Source organism: Chiloscyllium plagiosum, unplaced genomic scaffold, assembly GCF_037043375.1.
Source record: "Chiloscyllium plagiosum isolate Xiang-an unplaced genomic scaffold, Cpla_swu_hap1 HiC_scaffold_2, whole genome shotgun sequence".
Lineage (NCBI taxonomy): Eukaryota > Metazoa > Chordata > Chondrichthyes > Orectolobiformes > Hemiscylliidae > Chiloscyllium > Chiloscyllium plagiosum.
Genome location: NW_028270140.1, coordinates 59,850,253 through 59,867,035, shown reverse-complemented (window position 1 = coordinate 59,867,035; position 16,783 = coordinate 59,850,253). Strand labels below are relative to the sequence as shown.

Here is a 16,783-nt window from a genome sequence, read left to right as displayed (position 1 = left end):
CAGGAGAGAAAGAGGAGAGTAGGAGGAGGGCTTATTGGCCTTCGCTGTGGGAGATGGAGGTGTATGGTGACTGGATGTCCACAGTGAAGATGAGGTGTTGCGGGCAGGGTAATCGGAAGTCACGGAGAGGTGGAGGGCATGGGTAGTGTCCCGAATGTATATGGGGAATTCTAGACAGAGTTGAGATATGAGGACATAAGTTCAGTGGGGCAGGAGCAGGTAGAAACAATAGGTCAACTAAGGCAGATGGGCTTGTGGACTTTGGGTAAGAGATAGTCCCCCAACCCTGCACCACTTGGTTCTCTGAGGTTGGAGGGTGAGGATGGGAGATTCCGAGAGGTGATGAGGTTGTAGATGGTTTGAGAGGTGACGGTTTGGTGATGAGACGTGCGGTTGTGGTAGAGGGGGCAGTAGGAGGAGGTGTCAGCGAGTTGGCGCCAGGCTTCTGTGAGATAGAGGCTTGTGCTCCATAACACCGCCGCACACCTTTATCAGCTGGTTTGATGGGGAGGTTGGGGTTGGAGTGGGAGGTTGCGCATTCTGAAGGTGAGAGGTTGGAGTGGGTGAGAGGGTTGGACAGGTTGAGACTGTCAATGTCACGATGGCAGTTGGCAATAAAGAGGTCAAGGGAGAGTAAGAAGTCAGCATGGGGTGTCCCACCATCTCCTATATACCCCTCAACAATGACCACACCTCCCATCACCAAACCATCATCTCCCAAACCATCCACAACCTCATCATCTCAGGGGATCTCCCACATAAAGCCTCCAACCTCATAGTTCCCCAATCACACACTGCCCAATTCTACTTCTTACCCAAAATACACAAACCTGATTGCTCTGATCAACCTACTGTGTCTGCCTGCTGCTGCCCCATTGGACTCATCTCCTCATATCTCAACTTTTTACTGTCCTCCTTGGTCCAGGAATTCCCCACATTCGTTCGGGACACAAGCTGACCTAACTATGCCCCCTTCACTGACTCAGTCAATTGGCGGAACTGATTCTCACCTACAACAACTTCTCCTTCGAATCCTCCTACTTCCAATCAGACTAGAGGGATAGCCATAGGCACCCGCATGGGCCCCAGCTATGCCTGCCTCTTCGTAGGGTACATGGAACAGTCCATCTTCCGTAGTTACACTGGCATCAATCCCCACCTTTCCCGCCACTAATCGATGACAGTACAAGTACCACCTCCTGTTTCCACAAGGAGGTTGACTGGTTCAGCAACATTACCAACACCTTTCACCTGACCTCAAGTACACATGGACCATCTCCAACACCTCCTTCCCCTTCCTGGACCTCTCCGTCTACATCTCTGGCAGCCGACTCAAAAAATGACATCTATTTCAAACCCACTGACTCCCTCAGCTACCTTGACTACATCTCCTCCCAAACAGTTTCCTGCAAAAACGCGATCACTTATTCCCAATTCCTCCACCTCTGCCAGATCTGCTCCCAGGAGAACCAATTCCACTCCAGGATACTCCAGTTGTCCTCTTATTTTAGACTGCAATCTCCCCGCCTACCCGATCAGCAATTCCCTCCAGCACATCTCCTCCACTTCCCGCACCTCTGCTCTTGAACCCCAGCAGCAAAAAGGATAGATTCACCCACAACTCCAGCACCCCCACCCTCACCCCACAAATCTCCAGATACAGCACATTATCCTCTGTTACTTCCACCACCGACAGTCAGACCCTACCATCAAAGATATATTTCCCTCCCACCCTTATCTGCGTTCCGGAGAGACCAATGTCTTCACGATTCCCTTGTTAGGTCCATGCCCTCTACCAACTCACCCTCCACACCAGGCACCTTCCTTCGCCGCCACAGCATCCACACTTCCCTGATCACCTATATCCAAGGCCCCAAAGGATCTTTTCATATCTGGCCGAGATTTTCCTGCACACACACCCACTCATCTACTGCAGCCATTGCTCTCGATGTGGTCCCCTCTATATCAGGGAGACAGGATGCCAACTCGCCAAGCGATTCAGGGAACACCTTCTGGATACACACACCAAACAACCTCACTGCCCTGTGGCTGAGCACTTCAACTCCCCCTCTCCCACTATCACTCCTCTAAGGACATGCAAGTGCTGGGCCGCCTCCACCGCCAAATCAAAGCTACCCGCCAACCAGAAGAAGAACGCCTCATCTTCCGCCTTGGTGCCCTTCAATCACACTGCATCAACATTGACCTCACTAGTTTCCAAATCTCCTCTCCACCCACCTTATTCCAGATCCAACCCTCCTCACCTGTCCAACCTGTCCATCTTCCTTCCCACCTCTCCACTCTGCCCTCCCCACCAACCTATCATAATTACCTCTCACCTACATCCACCAATCACCTTCCCACCTATCTTCCCTCCAGCCCCACCCCCACTTATCTCTCATCCCCCTCCACGTTTCTGATGAAGGGCTTATGCCCGAAAGGTCGAATCTCCAGCTCCTCGGATACTACCTGACCAGCTGTGCTTTTTGACTCTGACTCTCCAGCATCTGCTGACTTCACTTTCTCCTAATAATCAAGACCAGTCAGCTTGGTTTCATTAAGAGGTCATAACTGACAATTTGAATGCATTTTTCAAAGAGATAACCAGGTGTACAGACGATGGCAATGCTTTTGATATAGTCTACTTGAACTTCAGCATAGGTCACACATGAGAAACTAATAACGAAGGTAACAGTTCATGGGATCGAAGGAAATTTGTCTATTTGAATCCAGAATTAGCTGAGTAGTAGGAAGCAGAGGGTTGAAGAGTATTTGTGACTGGAGCCTTTATTCAGTAGGATTTCACAGAGATCAGTGTTGAGGCCCTTCCGGTTTATGACTTACATAAATGATTTAGATACAAATATAGAATATTTGACCAGTAAATTTGTGAATGATATGAAAATTGGTGGAGTGATAAATAGCAAGGAGGACAGCCTTAGATTACAGAATATAGATTGGCTGGTCGGACAGGCTGAAGCGTGGCAAACGGAATTCAATCCAAATAAGTGTAAGGTGGTATGCATGGTGCCAGAGGGAGTGGGTGAGGAAATATTTTGCATCAATGTTCACAAAGGAGAAGGATATGATAGATGGTGAGGTGTATGTCAGGAGATGTATGTTAATATTCTAGGACACGTCTTATATAAAAAAGGTGGTGTTTGGTGTTTTGAAAAAGCAGTAAGGAAGACAATCCAGGTTCTAACCTAGGATCTATCCTAGAATGCTGAGAGAGGCAGGTGAGGCAACCGTTGGGACCTTATACGAAATCCTCATTGACACCTCTCTTGTAACTAGAGGATTGAAGAATAGCCAACTTTGTTTCTTGCTTAAGAAGGACAACAGAAAGACTTAAATCAGTGGTAGGAAATTTATTGGACAAGATTCTTAGGGATAGGATTTACTCACATTTGGAAAAATATGGATTTATTAGTGATAAGCAGCATAGCTTTGTACAGAGAAAGTCATGTCTCACAAACTAGATTCAGCTTTTTGAGGAAGTGACAAAGGTGATTGATGAGGACAGGGCAGAAGATGTTCTCTGTATGGACTTCAACAACGCCTTTTGACAAGGTCCCTCATGGCAGGCTGATAAGCAGTGGAAGGGCATTTTTCTGGTGGAGATCTGTGACCAATAGTGTTCTGCAGGAATCAGTGCTGACACCCCTGTTGTTCGGAAGACATAAAATGGATTTGGAGGAGAACGTACATGGCCTGATTTGTAAGTTTGCAGGTGTCACAAAGATTGGGGGAGCTGCAGACTGCGAGAGGATACAGCATGATACAGATAGGCTGGAGACCTTGGTGGAGAAATGGCAGATGAAGTTTAATCTGGACAAATTAAAATTGCTGTATTTTCGAAGGTAAAATGCAGTAGGGAAGTACACAGTAAATGGCAGAACCCCAAGAAGCATTAACATACAGAGACCACTAGGTGTGCAGGTCCACAGTTTCCTGGAAGTGGCAACACAAGAGGAATAGTGGTCAAGGTGACATTTGGCATGCTTAAAAAGTCACACAACACCAGGTTATAGTCCAACAGGTTTAATTGGAAGCACTAGTTTTCAGAGCGCTGCTCCTTCATCAGATGGTTGTGGAGTACACAATTGTAAGACATAGAATTTATAGCAAACATTTACAGTGTGATGTAACTGAAATTATACATTGAAAAATACCTTGATTGTTTGTTAAGTCTCTCATCTGTTAGAATGATCATGATGGTTTCACTTCTTTTATGTGTAAATTACAAAACTTTTTTAAAAAATGTTACATTCTCAGGTTAGCTGTAACAATTGGGGTCAGCCAGATAAGATGTTGAAGCCCCCTTTGTGCTGTTGTCTGAGCCATAATGTCTAGACTGATTCTAATCTAAAAAATGAATTAACAGAATCTTACATGAATTCATGCAGTTTTTGGACAAAGTACAATGTAACTCTGCAAGTTCAAATTTACCCCACAAACGTGTGTGTGTGTGTGTGTGTGTGTGTCTCGAGTGGGAGGTTGAGTGTATGTGTGTGTGTATGAGTGTAAAGGGATCTAAGTCTGTGAAAGGATGCGTGCATGTGGGGGGGGGGGGGGGGGGGGAGTGGGGTGGGGGTGGGGGGTGGTGTATGCGTCTGGGGAGGTGGGTTGTGAGTGTCTGTGAGTGTCTGTGAGTGTGTGTGTGTGTGTCTGTGAGTGTCTGTGAGTGTCTGTGAGTGTCTGTGAGTGTCTGTGAGTGTCTGTGAGTGTCTGTGAGTGTCTGTGAGTGTCTGTGAGTGTCTGTGAGTGTCTGTGAGTGTGTGTGTGTGTGTGTGTGTGTGTGTGTGTGTGTGAGAATGCATGTGAGAGTGTGAGTGTGTCTGTAGGAGTGTGTTTGAGTGTTGGCGTGCGTGTCTGTTTATATGTTTGTGTGTAGGAGTGCGCGCATGCGCATGTGCATATAGAGTGCAATGGTGGTCAACTGTAGTGTGACATGAACCCAAGATCCCGGTTGAGGCCCTTCCTATGGGTACCGAACTTAGCTATCAGCCTCCACTCGGACACTTTTCGCTGCTGCCCGTCCCAAAGTCCGCCTTGGAGGGTGGTCACCCGAAGGTCCGACATCAAATGTCCTGGACTGCTGAAGTGTTCTCCAATTGGGAGGGAACACTTCCGCCTGTTGATTGTTGTGCGGTGCTCATTCGTCCATTGCCTCTGCTCGATTTCACATATACACTGTCTCTCTCAGAACTCACAACCCCCCACCTGAAACACACACACACACACACACACACACACGCATGCATGCATGCATGCATCCTCTCACAGACTTAGATCACTTTATACTCTCACACACACACACGTTTGTGGGGTGAATTTGTACTTGCAGAGTTATATTGTACTTTGCTCAAAAACTACATGAATCCATGTAAGACCCTGTTAAGTCACTTTTAAGATTAAAATCAGTCTAAACATTATGGCTCAGACAACAGCACACAGGGGGCTAACACCTTCAATATCTTATCTGGCTGACACCAATTGTTACAGTTAGCCTGAGAATGTAGCTTTTAAAAAAACATTTTGTGATTTACATATGAAAGAAGTGAACCTAACATGGTCATTCTAACAGATGAGAGACTTAACAAACAATCAAGGTATTTTTCAATGTATAATTTGTTACATCACACTGTAAATGAGCCCACTGGTGAACTGGAACAGTCATCACAGGGCTCTGTAGAGTAGCAACCAAAGAAGGTGTCAAGTTGGACCCCACCGGAGGGCCGCTGCCCTGGGCTTGACATGAATGCTCAAACCGTCAGGAAATATATAAATGCCAGATTCATCAGCCATAACCACAAGGGAGAGCAAAACATCACCCATTCACAGCGCTACGCCATCCAGGTTCTCAAAACCAATCACAACACTGTCATCAACCCAGCAGATAAAGGAGGAGCTATTGTCATTCAGAATAGAACAGATTACTGCAAGGAAGTGTGCCGACAACTGAACAACCAGGAACACTACAGGCAACTACCAGCTGATCCGACCAAAGAACACACCCGAGAATTAAACACACTGATCAGAACTTTGGATCCAGTCCTTCAGAGTTCCCTACGCGCCCTCATCCCACGTACTTCTCGTGTAGGCGACTTCTACTGCCTTCCAAAGGTACACAAAGCCAACACACCGGGACGTCCCATCGTGTTGGGCAATGGGATCCTATGTGAGAATCTCTCCGGCTATGTGGAAGGCATCTTGAAACCTATTGTACAGGGGATCCCCAGCTTCTGTCGCGACACTACGGATTTCTTAGAAACTCAGCACCCACGGACCACTTGAACCGGGAACATTCCTCGTCACAATGGACGTTTCCGCACTCTACACCAACATCCCCCACAATGACGGCATCGCAGCAACAGCCTCAGTACTCAACACCAACAACTGCCAATCTCCAAACACCATCCTACAACTCATCCGCTTTATCCTTGATCACAATGTCTTCACCTTTGGCAACCAGACACACGGAACAGCCATGGGGACCAAATTTGCACCAGTATGCCAACATTTTTATGCACAGGTTCGAACACGACTTCTTCTCTATGCAGGATCTCCACCCAACACTATACACCAGGTACATTGACGACATTTTCTTCCTCTGGACCCATGGCGAGGAGTCACTGATAAAACTACACAGTGACATCAACAAGTTTCATCCCACCATCAAACTCACCATGGACTACTCTCAACGATCAGTCTCATTCTTGGACACATGAGTCTCCATCAAGGATGGACACCACAGCACCAAACTCTACCGCAAACCCACAGACAACCTCACAATGCTACACTTCTCCAGCTTCCACCCAAAACATATTAAAACAGCCATCCCCTATGGACAAGCCCTACGCATATACCGGATCTGCTCAGATGAGGAGGAACGTGACGGACACCTGGAAGTACTCAAGGATGCCCTCACAAAAACGGGGTACGATGCACAACTCATCGACTGCCAGTTCCGACGTACCACAGCAAGGAACCGTAATGACCTTCTCAGGAGACAGACACGTGCTGCAACCGACAGGGTACTCTTCGTTGTTCAGTATTTCCCAGGAGCTGAAAAATTACACCATGGTCTTTGTGACCTGCAACACATTATCAATGAGGATGAGCACCTCACCAAGACCTTCCCCACACCTCCACTACTTGCCTTTAAACAACCGCCAAACCTCAAACAGATCGTTGTTCGTAGCAAGCTGCCAGACTCTCAGGACAGCTCCATACAACCCTGTCACGGTAGATGCTGCAAGACATGTCAGAGTGTGGACATAGATACCACCATTACACGTAGGGACACCTCCCACCTTGTACATGGCAGGTACTCATGTGACTCAGCCAACATTGTCTATTTTATACGTTGCAGGCAAGGATGCCCAGAGGCATGGTACATTGGGGAAAGGCTACGACAACAGATGAATGGTCACCGCATAATAATCAACAGACAGGAGGGTTCCCTCCCAGTTGGGGAACACTTCAGTGGTCCAGGACATTCAGCCTCGGACCTTCGGGTGACCATCCTCCAAGGTGGACTTCGGGACAGGCAGCAGAGGAAAGTGGCCGAGCAGAGGCTGATAGCTAAGTTCGGTACCCATAGGGAGGGCCTCAACCGGGACCTTGTGTTCATGTCACATTACAGGTGACTATGATTGCACTATACACACAAGCAGATACTCCTAGACAGACAGACAGACAGACACACACACACACACTCATACACGCACAGGCACTCCTATACACACGGACACATATACACACAGACGCGCACACAGACTCACACATGCACTCCTCACAGACTTAAGACACTCTGCACTCACTACACACACATATATACACTTTCTCACACTCACAACCCCCAACCCAGACAGAGACACACACACACACACACACACACAGATAAAGACCCACATGCACACACATATTTTGTGGGGTGAATTTGTACTTGCAGGGTTACATTGTACTTTGCTCAAACATTGCATGCATTAATGTAGAACTCTGAGCTCAAAAACTGCATGAATTTATGTAAAACTCCATTATCTCACTTTTTTGATTAGAATCAATCTAAACATCATGGCATAGACAGAGAACACAGGGGGCCAACACCTTCAACATATTGTCTAGCTATCACCATTGTTAACAGCTAACCTGAGAATGCAACTTTTTTAAAAAAAAGGTTTTGTGATTTACACATGAAAGAAGTGAAACTATCACTGTATTCTAACAGATGAAAGGCTTAACAGACAATCAATTTTTCAATGTATAATTTCAGTTACATCACACTGTAACTGTTTGCTATAAATTCTGTGTTAGGGTTGAGCCCTCCACTATCACCTGATGAAGGAGCATTGCTCCGAAAGCTAGTGTGCTTCCAATTAAACCTTTTGGACTATAACCTGGTGTTGTGTGATTTTTAACTTTGCACACTGTAAATGTTTGCTATAAATTCTGTGTCTTACAATTGTGTACTCCACAACCACCTGATGAAGGAGCAGTGCTCCGATAGCTAGTGCTTCCAAGTAAACCTATTGGGACTATAACCTAGTGTTGAGAGTTTTTTTTTAAAACTTTGTACACCCCAGTCCAACACCGGCATCTCCAAATGATGGCATGCTTGCCTTCTTTGGTCTTGGAATAGAGTATAAAAGAGTCAGCAAGTTATGTCACAAGACTTCAGTTTCACCACATTTGGAATACTGCGTACAGTTCTACTTCCAACACTACCAGAAGAATGCGGAGACTTTAAAGACGGCACAGAAAAGGTTTACCAGGATGTTGCCTGGTTTGGAGGTGATGAACAGGTCTTTTTCTGTTCTATAGATCTCTATCTGCTTTTTGGAAAGGGCCTGTGAGGTGCTACTGAACAAAGAGACCTTTGAGTGCAGGCTCATAATTCTTTGAAAGTGAAGTCTCCAGCAGATAGGATAGCGAAGCTGTTTAGAATGCTTTCCTTTATTGGCCACAGCACTATAAGAGTTAGAATGTCATGATGCGGCAATACAAGGCATTAATTGGGCCACTTTTGGAATATTCTGTGCAATTCTGGTCTCCCTCCTATCGGAATGGTGTTGTGAAACTTGCAAGGGTTCAGAAAAGATTTACAAGAATCTTACCAGTACTGGAGCGATTGAGCGATGGGGAGAGGCTGAATGGGGGGGGCTGTTTTCCCTGGTGCAATGGAGGCTGAGGTTTATAAAGTCACGAGGGTCTTTTCCCAGGGTTGGAGGAATCCAGAACTAGAGGGCATCAGTTTAGGGGGAGACGGGAAAGATTTTAAAGAAAACAAAGGGGCAGCCTTTTCACACAAACGGTGGTACGTGTATGGAATGAGCTGCCAGAGGAAGTGGTGGTGGCCAGTACAATTACAACATTTAAAAAGGAACCGGGATGGATACATGAATAGGAAGGGTTTAGAGGGATACGGGTCAAGTGCTGGCAAGTGGGACTAGATTAATTTAGAATATCTGGTCAGTATAGACGAGTTGGACCAAATAATCCGTTTCCATGCTATATATCACTCAGCACAGTAACTAATAAGCACATAGTTTTAATGTGTAACCTTGTGGTATGTCTACAGTAGTGAGTAGAGTGGGTTCTTTCTTGATTATATTTTATTGAGATCTGTCTCTTGATTAAACTTTAAAAATATAAACTTGGTTATCCAAGAGCACTGTTTTTTTTTTAAGAGCAAAAAGACTTTCTGGGTCTGTAAGTTGTGAAGGAGCAAAGATGGCCTTTAGTAGAGTGAAGTGAGAATATAGAAAGTTAGGCAAAAATTTTAAAAAGGAGGATCTCAAGGGTAGTAATATCTGAATTACTCCCACTGCTACAAGCTAGTGAGGATAAGAATAGGATAATAGAGCAGCTGAATGCATGACTGAGGAGCTGGTGCAGGGGAGAAGGGTTCACATTTCTGGATCATTGGCATCTCTTCTCAGGTAGAAGTGGCCTGTACAAAAAGGACAGATTGCACCTAAATTGGAAGGGGACCAATATGCTGGCAGGAAGACTTGCTACAGCAGCTCAGGAGGATTTAAACTAGTAAGGTCAGGGGGTGGGACCCAGGGAAATAGTGAGGAAAGAGATCAAGCTGAGACTGGTACAGTTGGTAAAGGGAGCAAGTCAGTCAGAGCAGGCAGGAACAAAGCTGAGAACAAGGTAGGACTGATAAATTTAACTGCATTTATATCAATGCAAGAGGCCGAACAGGGAATGGAGATGAACTCAGTCCCGTGGTTAGGAACATGGGATTGGGATATCACAGCAATAACAAAAAGGTGGCTCAGGGATGGACAGGACTGGCAACTTAATGTTCCAGGATACAAATGCAATAGCAAGAATAGAAAAGGTGGGGGGGGGGGGGGTTCATAGAAGAGGGGGAGTGATGTTTTTGATAAGGACCGCTGTCCTTATGGAGGATATTCCTGGGAACACATCCAGGGAAGGTATTTGAGTGGAACTGTGAAGTAAGGGGTGATCACCTTATTGGGATTGTATTATAGACCACCGAACTGGACGTACCTACTAGAGAAGATGCAAAACTTGACCTACTCTTGGGAAGTAAAGCAGGGCAGGTGACTGAGGTGTCAGTGGGGGAGCATCTATTAGTTTTAAAGTAGTGATGGAAAAGGATAGACCAGATCTAAAAGTTGAAGTTTTAAATTGGAGGAAGGCTAATTTTGACGGTATTAGGCAAGAACTTTCAAAAGCTGATTGGGGGCAGATGTTCACAGGTGAAGGGATGGCTGGAAATAGGAAGCTTTAAAAAAAAAATGAGATAACAAGAGTCCAGACACAGTATATTCCTATTAGGGGGAAGGTAAGGTTGGTATGTGTCAGGAATGCTGGATGACTACAGAAATTGAGGTTTTGGTTAAGAAAAAGAAGGAAGCATAAGTCAGGTATGGACATGAGCGATTGAGTGAATCTTTAGAAGAGTATAAAGGCAGTAGGAGCATACTCAAGAGGGAAATCAGGAGGGCAAAAAGGGAACATAGGTTTAAGGAGAATCCAAAGGGTTTTTATAAATACGTTAAGGAGAAAATGGTAACGAGGGATAGAATAGGGCCCTCAAAGATCAGAAGGCAGCCTATGTGTGGAGCCACAGGAGATGGAGGAGATATTAAATAAGTACTTTGCATCAGTGTTTACAGTGAAAAAGGACATGGAAGATATAGAAGGTGGGTAAATAGATATCTTGAAAAATGTCCATATTACAGAGGAGGTGGTGTTGGATTTTTGAAACACATAAAAGTGGATACAAAATCCCCAAGACCTGATCAGGTGTACCCTAGAACTCTATGGAAGGTAGGGAAGTGATTGCTGGGCCCCTGGCTGAGATATTCGCTTCATCGATACTCACAGGAGAGTTGCCAGAAGACTGGGGGTTGGCTAACGCCATGCCACTATTTACAAAAGGTGGTAAGGAGAAGCCAGGGAACTATAGACCAGTGAGCCTGACATCAGTGGTGGGCAAATTGTTGGAGGGAATCCTAAGGGACTGGTGTTACACATATTTGAAAGACTGATTAGGGACAGTCAGTATGGCTTTGTGCATGAAAAATCATGTCTCACGAACCTGATTGAGTTTTTTGAAGTAGTAACAAAGAGGATTGATAAGGGACTTGATCTATACAGACTTCAGTAAGTTGTTCAACAAGGTTCTTTATGGGAGACTGGTTAGCAAGTTCAGATCTCATGGAACACAGGGAGAACTAGCCATTTGGATACAGAACTGGCTCCAAGGTAAAAGACAGAGGATGGTGGTGGAGGATTGTTTTTCAGATTTGAGGCCTGTGACCACAAGAATTGGGTGCCACAAGGATTGGTGCTGGATCCACTACTTTTTGTCATTTATATAAATAATTTGGATGTGAACATAGGTGGTACAGTTAGAAAGTTTGCACATGATTCCAAACTTGGAGGTGGTGTACAGCAAAGGTGGTTACCTCGGAGCACACCAAAATCTTGATCAGATGGGAAAATGGGCTGAGGAGTGGTTTAATTTAGCTAAATGCGAGGGCATGCACTTTGGGAAAGCAAATCATAGCAGGACTTATACACTTAATGTTAAGTTTCTGGGAAATGTTGTTAAACAAAGAGACCTTGGAGTGCAGGTTCTGAGTTCCTTCAAAGTAGAGTCACAGGTAGATAGGATAGTGAAAGCAGTGTTTGGCATGCTTTCCTTTACTGATCAGAGTATTGCGTACAGGAGTTGGGAGGTCATGTTGTGGCTGTACAGGACATTGGTTAGGTCACTTTTTGATGTAAGTTTGCTCACTGAACTGGAAGGCTAGTTTTCAGATAGTTTGTCACCATACTAGGTAACATCAGTGATCCTCCAGTGAAGCACTGGTGTTATTGACACCCTTTCTATTTATATGTTTAGGCTTCCCTGGGTTGGTAATGTCATTTCCTGCGCTGATGTCACTTCCTGTTGTTTTTCCTAGAGGATGGTAAATGAGGTCAAAGTCAATATGTTTGTTGACACAGAGTTCCGGTTGGAATGCTACACTTCTAGGAATTCTCGTGCATGTCTCTGTTTAGCTTGTCCTAAGATGGATGTGTTGTCTGGGTCAAAGTGGTGTCCCTCCTCATCTGTACGTAAGGATACTAATGAGAGTGAGTCATGTCTTTTTTGTGGTTAGTTGATGTTCATGTATCCTGGTGGCTAGTTTTCCCACTGTTTGTCCAATGTAGGGTTTTTTTTTTTTTAACAGTTCTTGCAAGGTATTTTGTAAATGACATTAGTTTTGCTTGTCGTCTGTATAGGGTCTTTCAAGTTCACTAGCTGCTGTTTTAGTATGTTGGTGGTTTTGTGGGCTACCATGATGCCGAAAGGTCTGAGTAGTCTAACTGTCATTTCTGAGATGTCTTTGACGTTGGGGAGAGTGATTAAGGTTTCTGGGAGCATTCTGTCTGCTTGGTTGGGTTTGTTGCCGAGAAATCGGCAGACTGTGTTCATAGGGTACATGTTCTCTTTGAATACACTGTGCTCCAGTTTCCTCCCACAATGCAAAGATGTACAAGTTAAGTGAATTGGCCACACTAAGTTGCCTGTAATTTTCAGGGATGTGTAGGCTAGGGGCATTAGTCAGGGGAAATGTAGAGCAACAGGGTCTGGGTGGGATACTCTTGGATGGGTTGGTGTGGACTTGTTGGCCAAATGGCCTGGGTCCACAATGTAGGGATTCATTACTTGCTCTCTCACTCAATCTGCCCTGCCACCATTAATACTTTTTGTATATGTGCATAAAGTATGAAAAAGTTACCATTACCAAACCTTAGGGCTGCCCTCTCAAAGAGAGATGACTGCTGATGGTTTAACCTGAGGATCACCACACCTCAGGTGAGCAAGAGATTGAGTCTTTCATGGGAACCTCAGTGTGGGAATTGAACCTACACTGTTGGCAACACACTGCATCACAATGTTTGCAAATTACCCGCAGATGCAGAAATAATCTACAGAACAGATGAGAACCTGTTCATTCTACTTCTCCTTCAATCCAAAAATCAAAATCATTCCGAATGCAAAGAATTTCTGGATGTACATGATGGTTAACGTACCCACTCAGAAACTGAGCTCCAGGTCACAGTCAATTTCTACTCCAAAGCATATGAGGAAATATCAGTACATAATTCCTGAAAATGAAGGTCTTTTTCAAACAGCTCTGAAAGCACAACATTTCCACCCATCAATTACGATCAATGGTGAGATCCATGGTCAAATAAGGAAGCAAATAACTGGAGGATCATGACCACAAACCCAAGGCTAACATCATGGTTTTACCTGGTTCCAGTGTTTCCTGCACTTTTCTAAATTTTGGAGACTTGAACTACCTAAACGCAGGCACATCAAAGCACACAAGTATCAGCATCAGATCCTCCAATGCAGCAGCAAGAACGCCAGCCCAACAACAATGTCCTCTCCCAAGCCAACTTGCCCAGGTTCGATACACTAAACCACACAAAAACAACTTCACTGGATAGGATATGAAGTATGCCTGACACCAGACTGAGACCAAATACTTTATTCCTGGTCATGGCTAGAGTCTGCTTTAAGTCATAACACGGGCAGCACGATGGCACAGTGGTTAGCACTGCTGGCTCACAGTGCCAGAGACCCGGGTTCAATTCCCACCTCAGGCGATTCTCTGTGTGGAGTTTGCACATTCTCCCCGTGTCTGCGTGGGTTTCCTCCAGGTGCTCCGGTTTCCTCCCATAATCCAAAAAAATGTGCAGGTTAGGTGAATTGGCTATGCTAAATTGCCCATAGTGTTAGGTGAAGGGGTAAATGTAGGGGAATGGGTCTGGGTGGGTTGTGCTTCGGCAGGTCGGTGTGGACTTGTTGGGCCGAAGGGCCTGTTTCCACTCTGTAAGTAATCTAATCTAAACTAATCTAATCTAAGAATTACAAAATATAAAATATAAAAGTTCCACTTTGATCTGAAAGTGTTTACTATTTAAATAATCTTCGAGAAGTGAAACATTCATTAACTGTTTCCCTCTCCACAGATATTGCCACATGTTAAGTTTCTCCAACACTTTTTTATTTCAGAGTATTGGCAGTATTGCTAATATGCACTATTTGTTTAACTTAACCTGTAACATATTATGAACAATATGAATTTCTCTTTTACATTGGATTATCTCTGGAAACTTCATCTCCAGAAACTATGCTTATTTCAAATCTCCTTGAATCACTATCCGCTCACATATTCACTTGTCTATCCTCGGCATGCTGCAGTGTTCCAGTAAATCACAGTGCAAATTGGTGGAACAGCTCATCTTCAGACTAGGCACTTTACAGCCTTCTGGACTTAATATTGAGTTCAACAGCTTCAAACTGTGAACCATTTTCCCTTTCTTAAAGCTTGATACATTTTGTTATCATGTCCTCAATTCCCTTCCCCCATCCCAGGGGGACTGTCTGCCCTTTCAAGCCTGGCAGGAGACACATCATTGTTCTGTCATTCTCACATTACAATCACTTCAACTGAACTATCTTTTCCCCATCAACATCCTGCACCTGCTCTCCAAAGCCCCACCCTTCCAAACTATAGCATAAATGCTGTCCCCTCCACACTTGACTTTCGCTCTGAAGTAATCAAGACTCTGAAGTAATCAAGACTCGGAAGTTAAATTGATTTTCTCCAATAAAGAAATTGAATGTGACACTTTCATTTCCGTGGCCCAATTTCTAAAGTCTTACATAAGAAGCAACCATTTATCAGGTGATCTAGTTTCAAGGCGATTAAGCATCATATTGAAACGTTTGGGAAAATTAGCTCAGTTGGTGGGATAGCCGGTTTGTGCTACCAACAGCATAGGTTCAATTTCTGCATCAGCTGGGGTTAGCAGGGGTCTGCTTCTCGAACTCTCCCCTTGCCTGCGGCACGGCAACCCTCAGGTTAAACTAAGAAGAGAATAAATTTATGGTCTGGTAAGACTATAATGACTTTACCTAGTTGAGGAAACGAAACAAAAACATTCCTAATAAGCAAGTGTTGCAGTCTATCCTCCGAGTAACCAAGGTGACTTATATAGGTGGATTACCTGCCAACTCCGCCTCCAGGTGATGTACCCGCAGCTCCGCCCCGGGCCCAGCCGCCGACCCTGAGGCGCTCTCACTAAAACTTTTCGCTCCGGGGAACGGCACTCCAGCTTTCACAGCATGTCTGCTTAGTACAGCAGACCGTATCCCGGCTCCAAAGCACCGAACCACCGAGCAGGGAATAAGCCAAACTCCAAGTCCCTGGGTCGAGAGATACGACCTACTGAACATGGTTAACGCCGCCATAGTAACCAGCCGTCAACTCTGACCTCCGTGCGTCATTGTCAGTCGCCGCTAACCCACATTATTGTTGGTCCGCCTCACCCCAGCGGATATTACAGTGTCCGAGAAATCAGTGCCCACAGGTTGCACATAGATTACGATTTGGAGATGCCGGTGTTGGACTGGGGTGTCCCAAGTTAAAAATCACACAACACCAGGTTATAGTCCAACAGCTTTCGGAGCGACGCTTCTTCATCAGGTGACAGTGGAGGGCTCAATCCTAACAGAATTTATAGCAAACAGTGTGGGTGTCTGTGTGCTTCGGAGTGCCTGTACACACAGATATTCCTACACACACACAGACAGGCACTCCTATGCACACATACACACAGATGCGCACACACTCCCACACTCTTACAGACTTAAGACACTGTGCACTCACTACACACACACTTACACTTTCTCACACTCAAAACCCCCAACCCAGACAACACACACAGACAAAGACCCACATGCATACATATATTTTGTGGGGTGAATTTATACTTGCAGGGTTACATTGTACTTTGCTGAAACATTGCATGCATTCATGTAGAACTCTGAGCTCAAAATCTGCCTGAATTTATATAAAACTCCGTTATCTCACTTTTTTGATTAGAATCAATCTAAACATCATGGCATAGACAGAGAACACAGGGGGCCAACACCTTCAACATATTGTCTAGCTATCCGAGAATGCAACTTTTCAAAAAAACGTTTTGTGATTTACACATGAAAGAAGTGAAACTATCACTGTATTCTAACAGATGAAAGGCTTAACAATCAATTTTTCAATGTCTCATTTCAATTACATCACACTGTAAATTTTTGCTATAAATTCTGTGTTAGGATTGAGCCCTCCACTATCACCTGATGAAGGAGCATCGCTCCGAAAGCTAGTGTGCTTCCAATTAAACCTGTTGGACTATAACCTGGTGTTGTGTGACTTTTAGCTAACCA

The 16,783-nt window shown here is 44.9% G+C and overlaps 1 protein-coding gene across 4 annotated transcripts in view; it reads right to left on the bottom strand.

Moving 5' to 3' along the window:
* The window catches only part of auh (AU RNA binding methylglutaconyl-CoA hydratase), a 340,890-nt gene extending 324,927 nt beyond the window's left edge, over positions 1–15,963 (bottom strand). For 2 of the 4 annotated variants that reach the window (XM_043714150.2, XM_043714142.2), the window contains exon 1: positions 15,565–15,963. In XM_043714150.2, coding sequence (XP_043570085.1) covers positions 15,565–15,808 — 244 coding nt within the window. In that variant the 5' untranslated portion in view covers positions 15,809–15,963. The remainder of the gene's footprint in view (positions 1–15,564) is intronic. The other 2 variants (XM_043714131.2, XM_043714114.2) reach the window with 2 other exon arrangements.
* Positions 15,964–16,783: the final 820 nt, after the last annotated feature.